The 15689-nt window shown below is 36.3% G+C and overlaps 1 protein-coding gene across 4 annotated transcripts; it reads right to left on the reverse strand.

Moving 5' to 3' along the window:
- Window positions 1–140: 140 nt before the first annotated feature.
- usp20 (ubiquitin specific peptidase 20) lies at window positions 141–15425 on the reverse strand. Of its 4 annotated transcripts, XM_052557229.1 has the most exons (26): window positions 14694–15220; window positions 14281–14379; window positions 14142–14195; window positions 13974–14036; window positions 13717–13851; window positions 13395–13497; window positions 12366–12435; window positions 12146–12259; window positions 11932–12010; window positions 11065–11497; window positions 9793–9939; window positions 9585–9697; window positions 9111–9283; window positions 8843–8937; window positions 8678–8711; window positions 8445–8490; window positions 8183–8363; window positions 7938–8064; window positions 6389–6558; window positions 4892–4973; window positions 4490–4598; window positions 3841–3943; window positions 2880–2948; window positions 2590–2754; window positions 1879–1905; window positions 141–1626 (listed from the first exon to the last, which is right to left on the reverse strand). In XM_052557229.1, the coding sequence occupies exons 1-24, from the start codon at window positions 14739–14741 to the stop codon at window positions 2600–2602; spliced, it is 2802 nt and encodes a 933-aa protein (XP_052413189.1). In that variant the 5' UTR covers window positions 14742–15220; the 3' UTR covers window positions 141–1626; window positions 1879–1905; window positions 2590–2599. The 4 variants fall into 4 exon arrangements, with proteins under 4 accessions (XP_052413189.1, XP_052413192.1, XP_052413190.1 ...); XM_052557232.1 differs by lacking the exons at window positions 1879–1905; window positions 14694–15220 and adding an exon at window positions 15262–15425; XM_052557230.1 differs by lacking the exon at window positions 1879–1905 and having other exon boundaries at window positions 14694–15369.
- Between the last annotated feature and the right edge of the window lie 264 nt (window positions 15426–15689).

Below are 15689 nucleotides of genomic sequence, written 5' to 3' on the forward strand. Positions count from 1 at the left end.
TTGTAAAAAAGATCTTAAATTTTATAACTGCATCAAACTACTCATGAGTGTAATCACAGCCATTGCTCGTAGATGTGGAGAAGATTCTGGGAACCATAAGGAATGCACATAAACTAATAAAAGAAAACAAATGGACACCGTGAAGAAAGATCAGGCTTTATTTCTATTTGTCAAATCAGACAGACCTTAACATTTAAATCAATTACGTTAAAAAGACATAACATCAGAAGTACCTTGGAATTTTAGGTTCCTGCAACAAAATATGTAACAGACCATGTTTTCCTATACACAACTAAGCAATTCTGACCTGCTTATGAGACATTCATAAATAAAAAACTGTTACACGGTTTACTATGTACAAAGAATACATTTGAAAAGACAGCATTTAATTAACATTTCTAACACATCTGATTCACCTCATTGCACGTTCCCTTAGAAATGTAGCTTAGTCATATTTGGGACCATAGTGCTGCATCACTGAAACAGTGTAACAAATGATGCAGCTTTTAACCACACATCAAGCATTTGAGTAAATGGTAAATGTTTTTGCCGGTCTGAGGAAATGGAGAAAACTTTGAAGACCATTTAATACTGAAGAAATATTGTCGCTTGCACAACCCTGTTTGAGTCGTGTCACTGGTAGGGATATCCGGGAAAGATTCACTTCCTTTGATTGGGACAGAGCATGGAGCTATGCCAAAACAGAGGATTTTAAAGGGCAATAAAACCATATGCAATATTAATGGCAGAAAAGAAACACATCCTGATAGTTAGTCAGATTTCAGTAGCATTGAGTCAACAGTCCTAGATAATACAAAACTTCATCATCAACATGTAAAGGCAAAGTCACCTACATCATCACAGCCTGTTGCTACTTTAATGCCTGAATCATAACTTCCAGAGCAAACGTGTCGGCACCAACATATTTCTGCAATTTTACAACGTATCCCTCTTACAGCATAGTTCCCAAAAAGATTTAATGGCCAGTGTGAACATGAACATTGGATTGTGTAGTATTGACGGAAATTGTTTTGATGGATCGCGAAGGTAAGAAGTGAGTTGGAACATAAACAGAACTCACTTTGATGTGAAATAGTGAAAACCTTTTAAGCCTTCACCACTATTATGATTCAATTGTTTCTTCGGAAAAACACCAAAGTGCCAAAATGCTTGATTTCCTCACATTTTTAGCGTGAATTATTGGGATATAGTGGAGTTGGGTAACAGGGAAAGCTTCTTTGAACATGCAGGTACTAAGTTCAAGCCTTGTTTTGCCTAGGCAGACATCAGCAAAGAGCTCTAACAAAGATATGAATGTGTCCTGCATGATGAATTATGTATTTACCTCTGCTCTACTGAGAAACGCTTACGGCACTGCTCTTAGTCCCACTGACAACAGAATCAAGTATGTAACCAGCGCACACAAATGAAGCATGTTCATGAATATTAAATATGTTTTATGCATGTATCAGATAGCAGATTTAGTCACTTAATAAATAAGACCCTTTCCTACACTAGGAGAGCGCTGTCAGAAATAGCAGATCCACAGAGAGGCTCACAAAGTGCTTGTGAGACAGAAATGTAAGCATAGTGCTTAACGGTCATCCACACAAGGGTCTTCAGTACCTACAGCAGAGCAAAGAAACAAAGAAGACCTATCAATAACAAATTCATGTTTTATGCCTTATTAAATATGTTTATTTTCGGAGCTTTGTGTATTAGAGAAAAACATTTATTTCATATTGATAACCCCCCCCCCCCCCATTTTAAATTCTTATTATCCAATGGAAGGTTAGATTTTTGAGCATTTTTTTTATAAAAGATCTAAAGGATTAACAATGCAGATTCATTTTCACAGCCTTCTTTGATCATATTTACCAAGGGTGTCCATATTTGTGGGCATGACTATATATATATATATATATATATATATATATATATATATATATATATATATATATATATATATATATATATTTAGAGAGAGAGAGAGAGAGAGAGAGAGAGAGAGAGTAGTTAAAGTAAAAAAAATGTGAAATCTCTCTTTATACATGTGTTACCATCTCGCACACATACCATCAAAAAACTACATTATACCAAAATGATGAATGAAAACCTTCTAGGATCTAGTATTAAATATTTTAAAAACCAAGTTTGAAGAACTTTAATTTTATTAGAATTTCAAGAAGAGTTCCCCATAACTGAAGAATGGTTGTAACTCTGTTATGACACACACATACACACACACACACACAAGGGTGATGTGTTTATCAGTGACGAATCAGCCTGTCTGTACCATAAGCTGGTGAAACATGTCTGGCATTAATGATGCTAGAGCTTTTCTCAGAACTAACTTCACTTTCTCAGACTAGAGGATGTATAAAGTGCTCCCCTCGGGTTCAAACAGTTGAACCAGAAGAGTAGATATAATACACTGTTTTAACAACACGCATATAAAAGAAATAATAATACAAATATAAATGTTAAAATTGTACTGTCCCTAAACTTTTGGAAAGTACTGAGGTATACATAACACATAAGTGTGGCTTAGTGTTTTAAATACTTTTGTGGTTATTCTATGTGTCTCACCATCTGTGTCTCACAGGGCTCTAGTCTCTGCCTCGATCTTCCTCTCACCATGCGTGTCAGTGTCTGGGGGGCTGATTGTTTGCCGCACTGCAATCTCTGGCCCACCGCCATAAATACTTAACAAGTACTGCCATGTTTCTTCAGATATCTGCCCATAGTCTGCTCCTACAAACCAAGCCACAGATAAGGAATTATATATATATATAAAACACACATATATGCGTGTCAGAACGTTTTGAAACAAGATGAGTCACAGACACGTCAATTTGACGCACACAAAAACTCCATACCTTGTTTAAGCTGGATATGTCCGCCTTTCATCACTGCAATCTTGCTGTTGTCAATGGGGCCTGGCGGCTCTAAACCAGCAGAGAGAGAGCCAGAGAGAAAAATAAAAAAAATAATAATAATGACCTTTACAGTGCATAAGCAAACATTCCCTTGAAAATACAGAGGGTGGTCTTGGAAGAGCTAACAAGAGTCGATGTGGCCGTGTCAAAACACTCAAACGTGTTTTCAATGTGTTTTAGAGATGCAGTGTTTATAATTTTTGGGGAGTACTAAATACACATCATAAAAATTTACCTAAATCTAACATGGACTTTTGCGATACATTTTACACAAAGCCTTAAGTCATCAAATCATATTTTTTCTTTTCTCTGTGGAACACAGGAAAAATATATCAGTAAGAAATTGTATAAATGTTGCAGTGATTTTTGTCCTAATAGTAAAAGTCAATGGAACATATATTTTTAAATATATATGAAGTCAGGATGTAAAGGAAATTATGATTGACTGTTCTTCTCTATTATGACATAAAATGCGAGTGAAGAGCATCTCAAACAAGTCAAATGAAGAACATCTGTCCACCAGGAAATGATTAAATTGTTATCATTTGCTACTTAATGCAATCGTTTCATGTGAGTGACAAATTACTGGAGGAAAGGGATGGCATCTCATTAGAGATTACAAGGACACGCAAATTAAAGAATGTGGAACGATAAATTATTTGTAATTATTTGAAAATACTGCACATTTTCAACACACACACACAAATTTAAAAATGTTAAAACACAAATAGAAAATGTCACAATGGTCACAAAGTACAACCAGACACTTATATACCTCCATTAAGTCAGTGTACTAAATGCCACAGATTACATTATTTTGCTGCATATTTTCTCAGATAAAACAAAAACAAAGTTGAATGTTTCTTGACATGTGCATTACTCTGTTTATATGAGACCGTACCGTTGTCTTTGCCCTTGACAAAGTTCTCCCATTCTCTAAACCACTGCATGCTGATACACAGGATGACTGTAGGTGCTTCTTCAGCTTGAAACTCCTTATTTAACTATAGACAGTAAGAGAAAAAGAGAAACAGAGATCAAACCCCCTTGAACCATTCTGAGCATTTCAGCATTTGACTGAATTGTATTATATAGCAATTCAACTGTTATATTTTACTTTCCCCTTGCAAACCTGAGGAGTTTCATACAAGAAATCTAGATATTTCCAAAGCTTTAAAACATGTCTGATCCAAAGCTAGAGATGCATCTCACAGATACTGCACTTCTGATAAGACTGCAGTGCAGATCACACCCTCGATCTGTCCAGCATGCAGTCTGTGCTTCATCAATTCTCTGGCTTTTACAAACACCAAACACTTCCAAGAACATTATGCTCCTTCTAAGAGGAGTTTCCACACCATGTTCTCTGAGGACATAAGCTAGTAAAGCAGTACTCAAATACGCTTACTCCCAATCTCTGATTGACAGTGAGGGTTGTGGTGTTAAGTAGAATTGCATTGTATACTTTTAAGTGTGTTACAATAGTTGGCAATACTCAAGCAGGCACTAATTTGTCTGTACTTGAATGTCACTAGAGGTAATTTGCTCACCTTTATAAAAGTGTCTATCTCCAGTTTCCTCCGTTTGGCTAAAGTCTCGATCTCTACTTGGCAGATGGCACACACGTATAAGTGATTCACGGCAGGGCCTCCCCCAAACCTGTGAAAAATGTTTCAAAACATGAGGAAACGTTCAAAGCATGGCCTATGAAAAGAGCAAACACATAACTCAGCAATGTTTACACTGAACTGCCGGTGGAGGTCTATACACATGACATCAGGTGGCTTGAACCGACAGAACTCCATACGCATTTTGTTAGTTCAGGGTTGGACTGAGATTTTGTTGATTTCACCAAAACAAAAGCTAAAAAGTCATACCATATTCCACTAATTCGGTAAATGTCACAAGGACTTCCTAAAAGTCAAAAATGTGCACCGCTATGTATGACTCACCTGTTGTAGAGATATTCCCACACATTTTGGGGAAGGATCACAACCAGATCATCCACATAATGGTACTTGGTAGGTGGGATTCCTGTATAAAATCACACCGGAGTTTAGTTTTTACTGCTTACAGTAAGTGAAAAAGATTAAAAATCCACCAATGTGCACATTATTGAGTGGGGGGCTAAAAATGACCTCTTAATCGTAACTGAAAAAAGTGGATGATTTTCTTGCACTAAACCGTGGAGCTCATTGTCACTTGAAATAGAATGTCAGCAGTTATCAACCAAGAAGCTCCACTAGGGGGCCTCAGCAAGCTTCCAAGAAGGGCCCAATATTTTTTAAGACATATTTAGTTATAACCATAATTTAAAAAACTGAAAATGTTAACAAAGTTAGACTGAATCATATTTTTGAGTTTACAGTAGAAGTACATAGTATATACATAGAAGTATATATATTTTAGATTTAGATAAGATGTCCTTTGAATATTCTCTTAAAAGGGGGGGGGGGGGGGGGTCTTCGAGTCAAGAAGGTTGAGAACCGCTGCTCTATGTGAAAAACTTCCTCACATAAAAATATTAATACACTCCTTGGGTGGCTAAATGTAATCAATAGTTCACATATGAGTCATCACATAGAGCTCTAGAGGAGGGAAAAAACTAACTTCAGCCATCCAAGATAAACTTCTGAAGGTAAAGTTTCCACTGAGGGAAAAAAATGCTGTAAAAAGATGTGTGAGGTGTGACGGCTTAAATCTGTTGATTTGAGAAGAAGCACAAACATTTACACTATAAGATTGTGTCCTCGATTTATTCTTTCATGTCACTTATGTTGGGCAAAGAAAAGAAAATAAGGGTCAACCTATAGTTCTTGCAAATTTATGTGATAGTTTACCCAAGAATAAAAAATTCTGTCATTAATTTCTCACCCTAATGTCGTAATAGACATGTCTGTTTCTCATAGCTTTATAACATTAAGGTTGAACCACTGATGTCACATGGACTATTTTAACAATGTCCTTACTACCTTTCTAGGCCTTGACGAAGGTTTTTGCGTTGCTGTCTATGCAGGGTCAGAAAACTCTCGTATTTCATCAGAAATATCAAAAAAAGTTTCTGATGAACAAAGGTCTTACAGGTTTGGAACGACAAGAGTGTGCAGTATTTAATGACAGAATGTTCCTTTTTGGGTGCCTATCCCTTTAAATTATCCATATTGTGTCATCTTACATCAGTTAATATCTACCACAAACTGTAGCCAGTAAATCTATTAACATACTTGCTAAAGTCAATTTATATATCACATTCAACTCTTTATTCTCGCACAGTCATCACAGCTAGATGTATAAAAACAAAGGTTTATGACAGAGCAAGACTCAGAAGTGCCCCCCTAAACTCTTCTCAACTTATTGTGTAACACAAACCTTGATATAAATAAATGAATACTTCCTAAATTAATACACTTAAATCAGATATACATCAGAGTATTAGTGTGTGATTATACCTCCGTGCTGACAGAGGAAAGTGTGGTTGGTGATGGGTCCGGGCTCAGTAAATGTGTTAAACTTGTTGAGCCACTCTCTGGAGATGTAGAACTGCAGCAGACTGGGCTCCTTTAAATTAGCCAGAGCAACAACCTTCTGTCTCTCTCTCACAGATTCTTCACTGCTCTTCCTGAAAGAGAAATTAACATAAAATTATAATAATTTTTGCTTTTACTCATTGTCATAAAACAAAAATTGTTTCATATTGCTGGTGATTCATTATCATGCATGGCAAGTCACATGATGCCAACATGGCAGCTTCCATGAAGAGAGAACCCACTACATGTAGAAAAAAAATAAAAAAGCTATCATTAGGCTACTGATATAACTGCGATCTTCCACTAATGTTAATGTTTGGGATGTAAAAATGCACCATAAGCTGGTTGAAATATTTGGTAATGCATGTTTATCCCTAGTTGAAAATCGATAAAAATGTGACGATTCAAATCATTTAAGATGTTAAATGAAGTGTGATACAGTTGGGCGTAGTGCTCTCTGAGGGGAATTGACTTCAGAAAAAGTTTAGATTTTAGGCATTTTATTTTCATTATGCCTCTGTATAATGCATATTTGTGGTAGTGTTTATAAGAGCAGAGCTGCTTTGTTTTGTGCCAAGCAAACCCTAGATCTATAAATAAGAGTTGTTCCATTATGCTGTATGTTTTGTTATATGGACCTGTGTCTGCAATAAAATGATAATTATTATTATTATTATTAGCACCACCTGTTGTTAAAGAGTGAATTTGCATCTCATTCAACCTGGTTGCTGCTTTTTTACTTCATGCAGATGTTTTAGGTAGCATCATTCACAAAGCTAAAGTCAGAACATAATGTTTTTGCTTTAAGTTTTAAAATTATGCAATCTAATTTGGATTAAAAACTTTGTTTTGATTATGATTCAAATCCAGTGGTTGCCTCTAATTTTAAATGGAAAGATCACAGGCAAAGCCTTAGTTATTTATTTGATTTAGGATTTGTTTTAAAATTCAGTTCAGTTTTGTTTAGACATTTAAATTTCACAAAGAAATGTACGGCATTTTGTTTAAGAATTAATAAAGAGACACTTTTTTATGTAAAATTTGTCTTAAATCTCATTTTGTTAAAAAAATATATATGTAATTGAATTGTGAAATAATTCAATTGAAAAGTGGATCGTTACATCCCTAATAAATATGTTGTATTACTAATTTTTCAAAATTACTCTATTTTACTATGAGAAAAACAGTATAAAGGCATGACAGATCTCCTGCAGTATCTGAGCGAAAAGGAATATTGAAACTTTGTTCTATCTGTTGATTGGACTGTGGCAGATCAATATGCAAGTATGAAATTGGGAAAAAAGGGGCAGGATTTAAGCAGACTAAATGATCGAGAAAAGTGATGGGAAAAATTACAAAGACACATTTCGAAAAATCACAAATTTCCATTTCACCATAACTTTAATGAGAAAAAAAAACATTACTGAGTGTGTCATTCACAACCATTACAAGGTCAAAAAAAGAAGTGTACCTGTAAAAGAGAACATATGCTTCAGCGTTCTGCACTACCGTCTCATGAACTTCTGTTACATACTGATCATCAAACTCATACCACTGTCCATTGATCACATTCTGACAGTACGCTATGTAGTGACCACCTGTCAAACAAAACAAAAAAATTCACTCAAATCAAATTACAAAATAATGTCTTAATTCTCATCTTGCCAAAAGCTTCTGCTCCAATTTATTTCGCAATATTACACAGAAGCAACTTACTCCCAGCAGTGCCGTGATGACAGATGACACACAGGAGGTCGTAGGTAGTAATCTGAGATGGGCTCTCCTTAGCCAAGAAGGGCTTAAGATCCAAACTCTCCAATGGGAATGACACGTGGCTATTTATCTTGAATGAGTACATGACTTCATGCCTGAAACGCTTCAGATGAATGCACAATATCTGAAAAGGAGATGACACATTCAAACTCACTAGGAATGCAAGTAGTTAGCAGTAAATGAGCAAACTTACAAAGATACTTACTTCTGGCAGCCGCAGAACTTTACAATATTTCACACCATTTCTCAATCTGGGAAAACAGGTTGAGTAAATAAGATCATGTTTCATCATTTAAACATGCAAACCACAGTTACTGCATGATTGTGGCTGTAAAAACAAAAGTACTATTTAAATGAACTATTAGACTATTAATATTTACACAGCATAGCAAACACTACATTTTTACGTGTTTATCACACACATTTTAGGAATCTTACTTTTTACATCGCTCACAGCTGTACATGTTGTCTCCTGTTTGGCAGAAAGAAAATAAACATCAACCAAGGGTTGACAAGCAGTGGAAAAGGGAATATTAATTTTTTTCCATCTTGCCCATCTCATTCATATTGCACATTCATAAATGTCAAACACGATGTGCTTACCTTTCAGCTCATCAGCAGCAAAGAAGGCTGCCAGGCAGTCCTCCAGCGTTACCATTGGGCCCCAAAACCAACTGGGAATACACGACACTACAAACCTTCATGAACACATACGTTTATATTAAAAGATCAATGTCTGTTTTCAGGGCAATTAAAATTATTTTTTTTACATTCAGCTTTTATAAAACACACTAACATTCAAAAACTGACACTACAGACTTTTGTTTAAAAATAAAGTTATTTCTCTTGCCAAATCACTCTCTCACTATACCTTCGTATAGATTCCATGATGTAGGAGATCCAGCCCTGGGTGGCGTAGCCTTCTGTGCAGACACCAGCTTTAACAGTAGCACTCTGATGGATGGAGGAATGGAGTTTGGCCAAATCCTCTTTACCCGGAATAGGCAAAGAGAGGTCCTGAAAGGTCTCCACCGTTGTTGAAACCTACAAAGGCAGATATTTTCTTTGAAACATTGCTCTTTTTGCTGTCTCACACATACCGTTCCCTTAAAATATATCATTATACAGTTAAATAACATTTGGTTTATGTGATATGAAAACTGTTTGTGCAGCTATACATTGCAGTATACTCTTGAGAAGCGATATGAATTGAAAGTGGAGTTTCTAAGAAACTACATGGTGCATGATGATCTTGGAGTTTTTAATGCATTTTTTAAGTGTAATGAAAGTGATTGGATGCATAGTGCCCTCTAAAGACAGAAAAACTCCTTGCACCCTTCCTCACCCTGTCACATGTCAAACACTGAACAAGACTCAGAATGGATCCGTCAAAAATATCTGAAATAACACTGCGGAAACGGGACTGCTTCTTCTTCTTGGTGCTTAGGAGCATCTGAGCTATAGGACAAACAATCATGATGGTTATTCAATGCAAAGCAAAATACAATTTGTTTTTATACTATGCTGTATTAAGTCATATGTGAGAAGCAAACCTTTCTTGAGCGTATAAGTGGGTCCAGCTCTGAGGGGGCTGGATCTTGGTGGGCTGCTGGAGAGTCTGGAGTGGAGTTCCTGCACACTGTGAGTGGGGCTACAGGGACGAGAGGATGAACAATGCATGGAGGCTTCATTATCAGGTTCTGCAATAAAAAGAGGGATTAGGAAGTGAGAAGATTTATGTAATTTTAAACAATTATATTTCCATTCATAAACTACTAAACATACACTACCCTATCAAAACTTGGGACTGGGAATGAGTAAGATTAATTATTTTAAAGGGGTCATCGGATGCCCATTTTCCCAGAGTTGATATGATTCTTAAGGTTCTTAATAAAAAGTCTAGAACATACTTTGGTTAAAATTTCTCAATGGAATTGTAAAACACACCCTTTTTATCATGTCAAAATCAGCTCTGCAGAAGTCAACTCATTTTGTTGCAAGTTGCTTTAAATGCTAATGAGCTCTGCTAACCCCGCCCCTCTCTTCTGTGGGGTGACTAGCCTTGCTCTGAGAGGCTGTTTACTTAAAGGAGTTGTTCACTTCCAGAACAAAAAATTACAGATAATGTACTCACCCCCTGGTCATCTAACATGCTCATGTCTTTCTTTCTTCAGTCATAAAGAAATTATGTTTTTTGAGGAAAACATTTCAGGAATTCTCTCCGTATAATGGACTTCTACGGTGCCCCTGAGTTTGAACTTCCAAAATGCAGTTTAAATGCAGCTTCAAAGCTATATTCATTATTACATCCATACAATTTATCATTATATGGTAGATGTGTATGTCTATGTACACACACTGCCAACACACATTAATGTTTAAAAAAACATGTAAAAGAATTTATAATCCAATGACCCCTTTAAGCAGGAAAAAGGCATTGAATTAGGTGACAGAAAATACTATATTTCAACTTGATATAAATGCTGTTCTTTTGTGCTTTATTTTCAATAAAAAATCTTTAAAAAGCATCATGGTTTCCAGTTTCCACAAAAACGTTAAACAGCAAAAATGAAGAATTTGTTTAATTTCTGAAAGACACTGAAGACTAGAGTAATGGGTGCTGAAAATTCAGCTTTGCCATCATAAGAATAAATTTTTTTAAATATTAAAATAATTGTAAAAACATTTCACAATTTTACTGTTTTTGTTGTATTTTTGCCGTCTTGGTGGAAATCTTTCAAACACACAGTCACACACACACACACACACACACACACAAAAAGACCCCAAAATGTTGGTAGTGTACGACTATAAGAACGTCATACCTGTATTTCTTGGTGCCGGCACATGTGTGGTTGCAGTTGTTGCCTCAGTTTCTCTTTCTGCCTGTCCTTCTTGTGCAGTCGTGTCCACATCTGCATCCTCGTCCATCTCCCGTGTCCTCTCTTCTCCTCTTCTCTCCTTCAATCTTTCTTTCTCCGAGATTACTCCATTTCCTCTCACTCCCACACATTCATCTTGGATGAGCAGCTCTGCTTCTCCTCCAGCTCTCTCTCCATCTCCTCTCTCGCTTCCTGATCCAGAGTCACATGACAGGAACTCATCCTCAGAAGGGCTTCGGTCTCCATCGACATGATTACGGCTGTCAACCTTGTGGTCAGGCTCGACATCTGAGATTGCACCGCTGCAGTCAGTCAAAGGCTCCTTCAGCTCCTCATGAAGTTGGTCCATCAGACATCGCAAAAACTCCTGAGTGTCCTAAAAAAAAGACAGAAGCAAGGAGTGTTAACTTTATAAAAAACACTATGGGGCTTTTATGATAGTATTAAAATCTGCACAATAATTTCCATATCGGTGTCGTTACTGTTAACTTAAACTAAAATATCAAAATTGTTTTGGTCAATTGAAAAAGCTAAAATATAACATAAATGTTAGACAATATATGTACACTTAAGAAAATTACAATTAAAAATGTTACTTTGGCAAATGATCTGAATAAAATCTTATGTTTATGCTGAAGTACTAGAATTATTGAAAATACAACTGAAATTAAAACAAATATTTTAAAAACTAAAAATGACAAAAGCAACTAAACAAATAAAACATAAGTGTCAAAATAAAAGACATTTTAAAATATGAATAACTACTATAAACAGAATATAAAGAATACTTAAATTACTTGCTTTATATACCTGTTGAGCGTAGCCACGAAACATGGGGTTCACCAGTTTGATTCCATGAAACAGACTAGTGGGCACAACATAACTTGGCCTTGACAGAGTTAAAAAGAAACCAATAAAGAACGATAAGATTCAGATCATTAGGACCAAGCTCAATAGATTAAGATTAAGTTAGCTAAAACAGGCCAGGTCTAGGTTAACCGTTTGGCAAGCCAGAACTTGTTACCGTTTCTTGTGCCAGAGCTCAGAGATAAGCTTTTGATAGCTTTTACACAACGCCGGCTTCTTATCCGTACGGACCAACCCACTGCAATCCAGGAAAAACTGAGTCAAAGGAGGACTGGAGAAGGAAAATAGAAAGAAACAATGTCAATTGAAATCAGTCAAGCTTCCACTTTGTGTTGTCTGAATTAGGCTTATTCATGCTTCACAAGTTGTGAGCTCACCAGTTGGAGAGGGCCTGCAGTGCAGCATTCATGTAACAGGAGTTCCCAATGTTCTTCATTCCTGTGAGACCTATGGCATGTGGAAGAGAGATTCTTAACTGTTACACATAACCACTGACAATCAGATCCAATTTAATTCGCCTTACTTCCATTAAGCCTTCTCATATTAAGAGAACAGAAAAGGTAAGTGATTGGTTACTTGTTATTATAGACATTATTCAATCCCGCCTTTAAAATGTTGCATAAGCAAGAGATAATATTCATCTGTTCGTAAATATATAAGTTACAGAAAAGGTCATTTGAAAATCCATACTGACTGACGACTACAGTGAATATTTGGGGTCACTTACATTTTTTTTTTAAAGAAATCAATACTTCTACTCAGCAAGGATGCATAAATGTTGTAATTTACAACTTTAGACTCATCAAAAAATCTGAAACAAGTAACAGTTTCACCAAAATGTTCAACATTGATAAAATAAATGTTTCTTTAGAGTCCAATCAGTTTCTTGAGTTTCTGATTTGGGGTTTTTGAACACCAAACCAGAAAATTCAGCTTTGCCATTTCAGAAACAAACTGATTAAAGAAATCAATACTTCTACTCAGCAAGGAGGCATAAATGTTGTTATTTAACTTTAGACTCATCAAAAAAATCTCATTCCGGCGTAATAATCAAGGAACTTTGTTGCTGTGTCATGGGTGCAGCAGGCGCAGTGATATTACACAGAGCCTGAAAATAGTCCCCAGCTAGTTCGTGTAGTAATTAGCAAAGTTGCTGGGCACTATTTTTAGGTGCTAACGGTCTAATCAGATTCACTTATCTATGCTAAGCTGAGCTAAAAGTGCTACCGCCAGACCCCAGAGATCGGCTGAATTGATTTAAAAACAGTAAAACTCAACTTTTTAACTCTAGGGTAGTTGTTAAATGAGCCTATTTCCAAAGAAAGTGGAATATTCCTTTAAGCCTTTATTAGAGGATTTGAAATACCATGCAATGTGTGCTAGCTAACTTCTTAATATAACTATACCTCTAGGTTTGAGCTCATCCTCCTCAGATTCTGAGCCATCATCATCCGCCACTGCGATAGGAACTGCTTTTAATGGGTGACATGCTGTTTGGGGAAGAGGATCCTTTGGGGATGAAAAAAAAACAAAAGATTTAAGTTTCATGTACTACACATGTGCTTTATAAATTATTGTGTCTAAATTACATGTTAAGACTGATTTTAATAACGAAGGAGACACGACCAACCTCAATTAGGAAGAACCATCTTAATCTTGTTTACACAATCCTAAAAAGCTAAAAGTGCACATTTCTGTGAGATGTTTCAAATAGTCTGATGACTTTACCTGTTCATGTGGTTTGCAGCGGTGAGCTAATGATACAGGAGTAACAGGCTTTGGTTCCAGAAACACCTCCCTCTCACAGACATAACACCACACCCTGAATGTGGTCAAGTTTACCGTCAGATTGTGTTTTCTGGCCTGGAAAAAAGGAAAAAAAAGATGCACACACACAAAAGAACAAGAGAAACTGATATGGAAAATAACTGAACAGAACGAATGCCAGAGAATGGAGTGAATAATTGAATGAACACAAATGTCACCTGTGCATGTATAGTACTGTGATCAGAATATGATTCTCCGCAGCCTACATAAGAACAGTCACACTGTGGGGAAAGCAGGACAAAGAGAATAATAATCATGAAAAAAATGTCTAGGCCTAAAATGCATTTTACTTATCTAACATGTTTGCTAGGGAAAAGGCTCCTGACCTGTAGACATGCCCAGAGGTTGGGTCCACCTACTCCACATGACTGGCATGTGCCCTTGAGTAAAAACAATGAGATAAAATTCACTGTGCACCACTCATAACACATTCAAGACTTAAATATTAGCAAACGTGATTCTAACCTTTGATTTCTGGATCAGTTCCTCCTTAGTTACTTCACCAATAGAGTCCAAGTGATGACAAAGGTCCCCACTGTCAGTCATCTTGATTTTCACCTCACTCTATTACAATGCACAAACAACACACTTTGAGAACTACTAGTACAATATCAGTACAACAGACACTGAAAAACTGAAATGAAATCGTCTACTCTGCCTCATGTTGTTTTAAAAATCTAATATTTTTTTTTTTTACTTGTGGTGAACAAAAATAAATATTACCATTGACTTTAACTCTATGCAATATATATATATTCTATGCAACATCTACATTTGTGTTCCACAGAACAAGAAAAGAAAGTCACACGGTTTTGGAAAAACATCAATCATTACATATTGAATATGTCCCTTCAAGTACAACCTTCTGATGTACTTACAGTCTCGGTATCAGGGTAACGGAGAACATTTGCCATCAATGAATGCATTATTTAAAAAAATAATGAAAGAAGACGTGTGTTATTTAGCAGCGAGAAGCTAGCTGTGAGTCTGTGTCTGAAACTCTCAGGAGCCCCCCCAAAAAAACTGCTGTTTCATGCGCCTACCACGACTGAGAAAGACGACTATTATTGTTACAGTGAAGAAATGCACAGTAATGCATCATAAAGATGTAAAGTTAATTAATCCGTAAATCAATTTTCCACTAAATTAATTTCCCTTAAACGGTAATCCGTAAAGAACGGCAAGAAATAATATGAATCTGCCCCACTATTGATTTAAGGAATAATAACTCAAAACAAACGGCCTACAGTTGCTCTACGTGTCATCGCCAGCCACCTCAAAGCTGTTTAACATCAAGATCTTACAGACTAACGTTACGTTAAAAAGGCCATATTTCCTCTCGGGCTGCAAAACACTTCTCATGCGCTGACTCGACATGATAGTATCTAAACAAATAAACAGTGACACTGCGCTTAAACCGAAAGAAAGATAAGAAGAAACATTTACCTGTCAGATAGAAACAAAAATAACGCTTATAAACAATCATTTTAGGCCAATCGGTGGGTTTTGTATCAGTGTTGCACTAAGCAGCATCCATACTGAATACAGCATGAGTGTGCGTCACAGCTTAGACAGAGCCAATGAACGCTTTCAGTTCTTTCTTCTGATCAAAAACTATTTTTAATTTACTTAAACTTATACAGTTTACATGCTGCTTGATTTAGGAGTTGATATTTCTGAGAGGGGTTTTTTCCTTAGTTTTTTTTTCTATTTGTCATATAAATAGCTGATCTTGAACCAGCATCTTCATCCCTATTAGTCGCTTTACACCGTTAAACGCTTGTATGGAAAACAGAAGAGCTGACCTCAGATCAGCTGGTAAAACCGTCATTGTGACGTCAGCGGAAGTTTCGCGAAATGTGAGGAAAGCGGTC

This window comes from Carassius gibelio, chromosome B5, assembly GCF_023724105.1.
Source record: "Carassius gibelio isolate Cgi1373 ecotype wild population from Czech Republic chromosome B5, carGib1.2-hapl.c, whole genome shotgun sequence".
Lineage (NCBI taxonomy): Eukaryota > Metazoa > Chordata > Actinopteri > Cypriniformes > Cyprinidae > Carassius > Carassius gibelio.